Source organism: Euprymna scolopes, chromosome 36, assembly GCF_053919585.1.
Source record: "Euprymna scolopes isolate OS-2025 chromosome 36, ASM5391958v1, whole genome shotgun sequence".
NCBI classification, from domain to species: Eukaryota; Metazoa; Mollusca; class Cephalopoda; order Sepiida; family Sepiolidae; genus Euprymna; species Euprymna scolopes.
The window spans coordinates 85,488,223-85,499,042 of NC_136517.1; the positions used below are offsets into that span (position 1 = coordinate 85,488,223).

General features: G+C 33.6%; 1 protein-coding gene across 6 annotated transcripts in view; it reads right to left on the reverse strand.

Moving 5' to 3' along the window:
* The window catches only part of LOC145260655 (endoplasmic reticulum membrane-associated RNA degradation protein-like), a 90,792-nt gene that overhangs the window by 45,407 nt on the left and 34,565 nt on the right, over positions 1–10,820 (reverse strand). For all 6 annotated transcript variants that reach the window (XM_080118995.1, XM_080118993.1, XM_080118997.1 and 3 more), the window contains 3 exons: positions 10,172–10,302; positions 5,504–5,624; positions 441–543 (listed from right to left, as the gene is read on the reverse strand). In XM_080118995.1, coding sequence (XP_079975121.1) covers positions 441–543; positions 5,504–5,624; positions 10,172–10,302 — 355 coding nt within the window. The remainder of the gene's footprint in view (positions 1–440; positions 544–5,503; positions 5,625–10,171; positions 10,303–10,820) is intronic.

Here is a 10,820-nt window from a genome sequence, read left to right on the forward strand (position 1 = left end):
GTGGAAAAGGCATGCTCCCAGTTCCAGATCTGAATTGAGGCTGAAGGCGGCTACATTGAATAGATGTCAGCTCTACTACATAATCAAGTTACCTGAATTGATTTTTTTTTCAATAAAAGTTTTAAAATAAAATTGTAATGTTGATTTCTTTAGGGCAACAAATTTTGGGGTTTAAATATTTACGAGAATTTGATTTGAATTTTTTATTGTTTAAATATTTACGAGAATTTGATTTGGTTGCAGGGTAGAGAAAAGGGCATCCCCCACTAAGCCACGAAGTCTATTTTGTACTCTGTCAAGGCAGGAAAGGCTGTTTTTAACAGCTCCTGCCCAGATATGGCAACAGAATTCCATCCTTGGACGTACTTGGCTTTTATATAGATAGAGAATTGCATAGACAGACAGACAGATGGCGATTTATTAATAAGAGGATGTCTTACTTCAGCTGTGAGCATTCTCTGGCTGCATTTGTTGACCGTACAAAATATTCTCCGTAAGGCATGTTCAATTTGTGGTAGAATCAGCGTGACAAAAAGACCGAACCTTCAAGAGAAAGCAAGTACAAAAAGTATTAGTTTCAATAGAAAAATATTGAATTTGGCACAAAAATATTGATTTCAACACAAAAATATTGATTTCAATAAAAAGTATTGATTTCAATATAAAAGTATTGCTTTCGATACAAAAGTATTGATTTTAGCATAAAAATATTGATTTTAGTATAAAAATATTGATTTTGATATAAAAGTATTGATTTTAATATGAAAGTATTGATTTCAATATAAAAGTATTGATTTCAATAAAAAATATTGATTTCAATATAAAAATATTGATTTCAATATAAAAATATTGATTTCATTATAAAAATATTGATTTCAATATAAAAATATTGATTTCAATATAAAAGTATTGATTTCAATATAAAAGTATTGATTTCAATATACAAGTATTGATTTCAATATAAAATATTGATTTCAGTACAAAATGTATTTATTGTTGGTACAAAAGTAGCTGTTTACTAACAATGGCAGTACTGCCTTACTGCTTGTGAGTCATTAAATTTGGTGTACTCTTAGCAGAAGAGGAAAGGATGCCAACACAGAAGTATATATTACAGTATAAGTATTAGAAGCTCTTGGAAGGAAGAAAGTTCCAAAATTGGGCTTGGGTTTGATCAAGACGTGAATACAAACAAACCAACATGGCTGTCCACACACACAGTACACACATACACTCTCTTTTTCATCCTAATGTATTGTCTCTAATCTTTCTGGCTGCACGTTTCTAATACTAGCATTAAGGAGACAAATAATCTATCATGGCTACGAACCATAACTTCAACACACGCACACACGAACCATAACTTCAATGCACACACTCACGAACCATAACTTCAACACACACACACGAACCATAACTTCAACGCACACACACATGAACCATAACTTCAACGCATACACACACGAACTATAACTTCAATGCACACACACACGAACCATAACTTCAATGCACACACACACGAACCATAACTTCAACGCACACACACATGAACCATAACTTCAACGCACACACACACGAACCATAACTTCAACACACACACACGAACCATAACTTCAACGCACACACACATGAACCATAACTTCAACGCACACACACACGAACCATAACTTCAATGCACACACACACGAACCATAACTTCAACACACACACACACGAACCATAACTTCAACGCACACACACACACACGAACCATAACTTCAACGCACACACACACACACACGAACCATAACTTCAACACACACACACACACACACACAGGAACTCTTTTCTGTTTCAATCTTTAATCTCTATCTCCACACAGGAACACTTCTCACGACTAACCCTTTCTTTATACAAGTCATACTAATGAAAATCTATATATATAAAAGCGAAAATGTATGTGTGTATGTATGTTCGCTTTTCCTCGATGTCCACAAAAGGCTTCTTTCAAAGAAGCGCTTGCTCGGTTCACAACTTCTTAAAACTTTTTATATCATCTATAAATTGTAATATCTCAGAGTTACCCACAGAGCTCGCCTGTCTATTTAATTTTATTGACTTTCAAACGTTAATTATTCCACATTTCCCGCATCGGCACGCGTTACATTCGCTTTTCGGTATAAAAAAAGCGAAACTCGACGCTAATCACAGGCCGAAAGCCAGTTATCTCAAGAGAGCTAAGTAACGTTTGTTCAATGTCGACTTCGTCATATCAGACTGTAGCTTTCATTTCGCTCCTCCTAATAAACAGGGAGCAGGTTTTTAAAAACAAACAAACCGATTTATTCAAAACTGTCCCGCACAAAATCGTAACTGCTGAATACCTATCGCCGTCACATCAATCAAAAAGACGCACCTGTTTTTATTTTAACACTTTACTATTTTCCAACTGCGCGTCGTCACCGCTTCGGGTTTTTTTCACATACCCCGAAAAACACCCGGGCAACGCCGGGTACCCCTCGCTAGTAATCAATAAAGCTGTTTTTAAATGTTAGAATGAGACTTCTCGTCTTCTTATTCTAGACCCATCTCATATGCAATTGCATCAGAGAGAGCATTTATAAAAAGCAGGAATAATAAAGGGCTAAGGATCGATCCCTGGGTACATCTGCATTAATATCATATTGGCTGTCTAAACACACGGACTTCAATTCGGTACACACACGTTCTCATCCTACAGTACTGTCTGTAATCTTTCACGACACACGTTTCTATTTCTAACTTTAAGGAGACAGATAATACATCATGGCAAGGGCCATAACTTCAAACATGCACACATGAACATTTATCTCTTTCAACAAGCCTGTCTAATCTTTAATTTACATTTCCACACAGGAAAACTTTCCACAACTAACCCGTTTCTTTATTCTTACTAACAAAGATAACCAATAAAGCTGTTTTTAAATGTTAGAATTTTGGCTTCAGAAGGAATGCTATGACTTTGTACTTCTCTCTCACTGGCACCCTCCTCCCCTGATTTGAATTTGCTAGATTATTTCGTTTGGTCATACATCGAGAATATCACCAACATGATCTTCTACAATTTCTTTTCTCATTATACATTTTCGTGATTCCCATCGTAATAGTGAATATGCAACATTTGTCGACATCTTATTCTACAAATTCAAATATCCATTAAATAAATGTTGCCATAGCCAATAAAAGTTACTGGCTCATTTTTTTGTGTTTTTGAACTGGCAATAACTCCAGAAAGAGGTGTAGCAGATGCACATGAGTAGAAGCGAATTCTCACAGCTGGAGATTGTGAATACATTTTTCCAGTCTTGTCCAATCAGAAGCCAGCTCTCAATCACGTGACCAGGTTTATAAAAAGTTAAACTAGCAACAGACTCACTCTCTCTCTCTCTCTCTCTCGCTCTCGCTTTCTTCCTAGATCTAGACTGGCAATAACTCCATGTGAAACGGACCTGTCACCCTAAACTCCTCTCTTGGGACTCAACAGAACTCATCCGGCCTTTGGGCCTGGGGTTTGACTAAGATGTGAATATAAACAAACATGGCTACCTCTGCACACGGACTTCCAGACGGTACACACACAAACTTTCTTTCTCACGCTGTAGGACATTCTCTAATCATTCGTGACGCACGTTTCCACTACTACTGTAGACACAAACATACATGAACTCTTCTCCCTTTCAACAGACCTGTATAATCGTCAACGTTTCTACACAGAAACTCTTTCCACGACTAACCCGTTTCCTTATTCTTAATAATGAAGATGACCAATAAAGTCGCTTTTAAATGTTAGAACGAGATTTCTTGTTTCTCATTACTACATTTTGGCGACTCCCCACGTAATGGCGAATATGCAACGTTCATCGACATCTTATTCTACAAATTCAAATATACAATAAATAAATGTTGCCATAGCCAATAAAAGTTATTGACTCATTTTTTTTTGTTTTAAAGAAAATAGCGGCTTATAGCCTTCTTTATGGGAAACAAACTTTAAATGCTCTTTTTTTTTAAATCTCAAATATTTGTTTTTTACAAGCTGTTTTACAAACAAGATGGTGGCAGGTTTGTTTCCCATAAAGAAGACTATAAGTTTGTGCTTCGATCCCGTCGGTCAGTCTTTAATTTATTGAGAGAAATTTTAGAAACTCGTTCACACCATTGTAGAATAAAAGACATGAGATCTCATTTTAAAATTTAAAAACAGCTTTATTTGTCATCTTTGTTAGTAAGAATAAGGAAACGGTTAGTCATGGAAAATTTTCTGGTGTGGAGACATCTCCTACAAGTGAATGGAGTATGTTCTTGTTGAAAATATCAAATTTGATTGGCAAAACAATTTTTTGTTGAAAATATCAAATTTGATTTGCAAAACAATTTTTTTTGTTGAAAATATCAAATTTGATTGGAAAACAATTTTTTTGATTGACATTATCAAATTTGATTGGCAAAACAATTTTTTGTTGAAAATATCAAATTTGATTGGCAAAACAATTTTTGTTGAAAATATCAAATTTGATTGGCAAAACAATTCTTTTGTTGAAAATATCAAATTTGATTGGCAAAACAATTTTTGTTGAAAATATCAAATTTCATTGGCAAAACAATTTTTGTTGAAAATATCAAATTTGATTAGCAACGCAATTTTTTGCTGAAAATATTAAATTTGATTGGCAAAACAATTTTTTGTTGAAAATATCAAATTTGATTTGCAAAACAATTTTTTTTGTTGAAAATATCAAATTTGATTTGAAAACAATTTTTTTGTTGAAAATATCAAATTTTATTGGCAAAACAATTCTTTTGTTGAAAATATCAAATTTGATTGGCAAAACAATTTTTGTTGAAAATATCAAATTTCATTGGCAAAACAATTTTTTTTTGTTGAAAATATCAAATTTGATTAGCAACACAATTTTTTGCTGAAAATATTAAATTTGATTGGCAAAACAATTTTTTTGTTGAAAATATCAAATTTGATTGGCAAAACAATTCTTTTGTTGAAAATATCAAATTTGATTAGCAAAACAATTCTTTTGTTGAAAATATCAAATTTGATTAGCAAAACAATTCTTTTGTTGAAAATATCAAATTTGATTGGCAAAACAATTTTTGTTGAAAATATCAAATTTGATTGGCAAAACAATTTTTGTTGAAAATATCAAATTTGATTGACAAAACAATTCTTTTGTTGAAAATATCAAATTTGATTGGCAAAACAATTTTTGTTGAAAATATCAAATTTCATTGGCAAAACAATTTTTGTTGAAAATATCAAATTTGATTGGCAAAACAATTCTTTTGTTGAAAATATCAAATTTGATTGGCAAAACAATTCTTTTGTTGAAAATATCAAATTTGATTGGCAAAACAATTCTTTTGTTGAAAATATCAAATTTGATTAGCAAAACAATTCTTTTGTTGAAAATATCAAATTTGATTGGCAAAATAAGGGCACATAATTGAAGTATATGTCTTTCTTCCTTACCTTTTTTGTTCATATAATTGAATGCATTTTAGCCAAACAATTTGATTGGGTGGAAGGATCAAATTGGAATGTTTGAATAATTTTTCACAACTTGTTTTCCAATCAAGATTTTCTTCTAAAGCTGAAAAAAAAAAAATGGCCATATTAGTTGATTATAAATTGGAGAGTTATAGATTTAATAGCTATTGTTTTTAAATTCCTGAAACAGTTATATGGTAAACAGCTGATGTTTTTGTGTTCTAATAATTTAAGTTAAGGGTTTTTTTTCTTTCATTATTATATAGTTGATCCCTTTTTGTGGATTAGTAGTTAGATATGCATTAATTTGCCTATCAACAAACCAGCAGCCCTAGAGATGTAGTTAGCATGGAAGATGAGATGTGGTTAGCACAAAAGTGACGATACATGGTTTACACAAAAGAGAAGACATGGTCAGCATGAAAAAGATAAGACGTGGTTAGCACGAGAGAGAGAAGACACGGTAAAAAGACATGTGCATGATAGCAATATATCTTTTTTATATATATTTTTAAAAATCCTAATTTGACCACAGGATTTTCTCATAGAAATGTTTTATTTGGTTGGTAATTTAAACAGCATGTTTTTATTTTATTTTAGTATTTGTTTGCATAACATACTCATAAGTTAAAATTCGTTGAATTTCGTGAAATTATTTTTAAAGAAAACCGATTAAAAATAACATTGTATATTTTTCGATAAAACCTTTTATTATTTTAAAATTTAGTCTTTGCTCCTTTTATTGAAACAAAAAATTAGGGTTTAAATTACTTTATTCATATTGTTATAAGCTTCAAAAGATAGCGAGTCTATTAATCACTCCTTTTTTAATGGCAACTTCTGATACTCCTAGTGAACCGTCCCCCTAAGTAATCCAATTTACAAAATTTCCACTACTTATGTACACCCAGTAACCCTTATCCTCAAGTGGCCTATAGGCCTTGATAAGTGGTGACTCCTTTGTAAAAATAAAAAGAAAAAAAAAAGAAGCTTGCTGGTTGGCTGCATTCCAATAACTAAATTTAGTGTAATAAGTCCACAATCATGATGTTCATTTTTATTTTTTATTCATTTATTTCATATATTTATTTTCATGTCGTGTGCCGGTAATATCTTCGAAAGTAATGCAAACGATGACTTACACAAGTGACGGCACCTCTGTCTATCCTGTCGGGTGATGGAATCAAAGAAGAAAAGAGAAAAGAAAAACTTTTGTCTATAGACTGCTTATTAATTTGCATATGAGGACAATGACTGCCATGAAAAAGTATAAAGAGGAAAGCACAGCGAAGTCGTTTTTTTTTTTTGACAGCTGAGAGATAATAAGAACGGGTTAGAGATAAGAACGGTCGGCGAAGATTACAGCTGAAGTCGGGAGTTGGCTGTCCCATCGACGAAATGTTGCATTCCTTTGGCTATTCTACAAATACTTTAATGGTGAATGCTCTGACGAACTGCAAGCACTTGTACCCCTTCGACGTAAATATCCCTTACAAACACGACAAGCAGCTAAATCCCACCCCTTTACAGTAGAGATCCCTAGATGTAAGAGAGCCTTCTACTCCAGTAATTTCTTCCCCAGAACTGCTAGATTTTGGAATTCCCTTCCAGGTCCCTGCTTCCCATACTGTACTGACATGCAGAAGTTCAAGTGTAACGTGGACTGACATCTCCCTGCCCAACTCCCTACATAGTATCCCTGATGCTTATGTCCCTGATAGTAGCTCCCTACATACAAGTGGCAATGTGCCTTATTTGGGGTGAAAATGTAATTAAAAAAAAAAAAAAAAAAAAAGAAAAGAATTTTGGACAAATATTTATTATTAGTCAGATGTTCTGAGATGGAGTTTTGCAGAGATTTGAAACCCAACCGTTTGTCAGTAGTCGACATCTCTAAGCTTTATACAACCGTCTTTTCTCGGAATTAAAGTAAAATGCTTTTATTTACAACAAACAAGCATCTTATCTTAAAACAGTTACGAAAAGAGTAGGAAGTAAATGAAAACAAAGTCCTCAGTTTCGCCATGTTTATGCAATAGGACCATGACAATTTCACAATAAACTGGTGTCAAATAAAATGTCAGCTACTTCATCTGGTGACGAATCAGGAAATGAATAAGTGACACAAGGCCCCCCCCCCAATTTTTTTTTTGGGGGGGACCCCCCCCCAAACCCCCATCTCCTAACCCCTGAAATGGCACTTTGTAATGGTTGCATCATTCCATTACTCCAGAAAGCACCCACTTTCTGATGCAATCCTCTTTCTATAATAGTCAGTGTGGTGAAAGTAATGCAAAACGTGACTATCTGACCTTCACGGAATCAAGGAAGAAAGGAGAAAACAAAAACTTTTGTCTATAGACGGTTTATTAATATACATATGGCATTAATTTGCATATGAGAATTCTAGAAGTGTAAGCCATGTTTAGTTTCAGAACAGTTTCCGATGGTTCGTTATTCCACACAAGTCCTGAGTGGTAACTGATTTGCAGTAGACAGAACAGTTTCCGATGGTTCGTTGTTCCACACAAGTCCTGAGAGGTGACTGGTTTGCAGTAGACAGTTCCACGGAGCAAAAGATTTTTACCGTGTCGAGACGGAAAAAAACATGCAAAATTGCTACAGAAAAGGTTTAATATTTATGGAGCAATTCTGGTTTCTGATTGGTTGGTAGCAGAACGTGAATTAATTTGATTCGTCAGTTCCTAGCAGCATCGTTTATAAATAGAATCGTCCGACTGTGTGGGATCATACCCCATTATGAATCAAAAATATTGCAATTAAAAAAAATATTGGATTACTGCTGTGAAAACGTATGAAGAGGAAAGCACAGGGCAGTTTTTTTTTGGGGGGGGGACAGCTGAGAGAGAGAGAGAGAGAGAGAGAGAGAGAGAGAGAGAGAGAGAGAGAGAGAATGAAGGAGAATGGTCGGTGGTCGGGAGTTGGCAAGAAGGAGTTTGGATGAATTATTATTATTATTATTATCATCTATATATTAATACAATAGTGTGTGTTATTTTGTGTCACACTTACATTTGTTTGCTTCTGATTGACTGCTGTTTAATTGTTATGACCTTCCATTTCTTGTAATAAATAATTTTACTAAGAATTCTTCATAAGTTTTGGTTTCAGTTTTGATTATAGATGAAGGAACTATAATAAATAAAGTTTTGCATAAATTAAAATATTGTATTTACGCATATTTTATGACCAGGCTACGTCGGGCATCCCTGCTAGCTTAGATAAATACTTTTGTAGTTTTAACAAAAGGGCTACAATAAAATCCACAGAATACCACCATCAATATATTACATATGTAAGAGTCTACTGTAGAATTTCCACAGGTTCCGCTAGATAGTTTTATTTTTAAATCTTAGTTTCATATACAGCTAACTTGGATTCAAACAAAAAACTTTCATGCTACAGTCAAGCCATTCAGCATGTTTTAACTCAGCGACTAATCAGACGTACTTAGCCATGCTACACTTTAAAGTGATACTATTTACATTAACCCCCCCTCCCCCACCTTCCCACCTCCCAGCGTTGAAAGTGGGGGAAAAACAAAAAAGGAAGTAGTATGATAAAAGAAATGGGTTTATCGGCAGAACAATGTGCAGGAAGTTGTTCACAAAGGCACACAAAAGGAAGCTGAGATGGGATTGTTAATGAAGGTGTGGTAATGAACGGGGAACAAAAGGACTGGATATATATTTTTAGGATTATTTTATGGGAAGATTTAGGTGCACCAGCAGGTTTTTGAGACAGTTCACGATAGTTGGGAACAATTGGGTTTGCAACAGTTATGTAAGGTAAGTACTCCTTCAACATCTGGATAGCATAGCCGAACCGTTTGACACAAAAACAATGTTCTATTACGGTCTCACCACAAATGTAATATTTTTATCTTCTGAAGATTTTCTTTGAAAATTTTTTTTCTTTTAAAAAAAATTTTTTTTTTCCATAAATCTTTTTAAAAAATTATTTCCTCAATTTTTTTTCTGAATTTTGTTTTCAGAAATTTCCTTACAAATTCTTTTCAGAATTTTTTTTTCTGCAAATTTTTTTTCCTGAATTATTTCCTTGAAATATTTTATTGAAAATATCAAATTTTATTGGTGAAACAATATTTTTTATTGAAAATATCAAATTTGCTGGAACAAAGGCACATAAAATATTAGTCGAAGTATTTCTAACACAGTTTTCAATCTAATATATCCCACTTTGTCAACTAAGCTTCAACCCATGCCTCATCGCTGCAATGTTGCATCGCTGTGCCTGTTTTACAAATATTTTATTGGAATGTGCTTTGGTGAACTCAACATACTTGTGCCCCCTTGATGTACATATCCTCGACAAACCCACTTAGCAACAAAATCACACCTCTTCACTGTTGAGGTCCCTAAAATGCCAGAAAGCTTTCTACTCTAATAGTTTCTTCCCTTGAACAGCTAAACTTTGGAATTCCCTTCCTGCTACCTGCTTCTCTGTCTGTACTGATATGCAAAAGTTTAAACGTAACATAACCCAACATCTTATTTATCTTCCGTAAGCATGGTCCCAAACAGTAGCCCCTTATATCCAAGTGGCTATATGCTTTGCTAGGGATGAATGTGAGTAAATAAAAAATAAAAATAAACAGATAAAGCTTACCAGGTAAGATTTTACAAAAGCGTTCTATCTTGGACTGAAAATTTACAGGCGTTCTCCAAGGAATGGAAGCTGAAGTTTGAAACAAGATCGAGCCAAGACTTGGAACCAGTAATAAGAGAAAATAAATATATCTGAAAAAAAAAAAAAAAAAGACTAATATTATGAAAGATAAATAATAAAGTATTCATAAAACTATAAATATACGTGTGTGTGTGTGTGTGTGTGTGTGTGTGTGTGTGTCTGGTCACGAATAGGCTCCTATATGGTTGACTATTTTAAAAAACTGATTACATATAATGATAGAAGATGTATCGAGACACAGGAATGGCTATGTTTGATCTGGCAGAACGGTGGTTCATTAAAATTGTGGCGTCTGCGTTCGAGCCTGGTCCACAAAGTATGGAAATAAAAAATTAAAAAAAAAAAAAAGTTTACAAGTGTTTTTGATATAGATGTACATAATGATAGTTTGATAAGTATGTTTTAACTTAAATAGGGATGTTATAATAAAATTGTGGGGTCTGCGTTCGCGCCTGGCCTCCATAGAATAGAAATAGGCACAAACTTTAATAAAGACTTTTCATATCTATCTGCGTAAGTATAATTTGATAATTATGATTCAGTTTGAAGAAATATGGTATAATAAAAT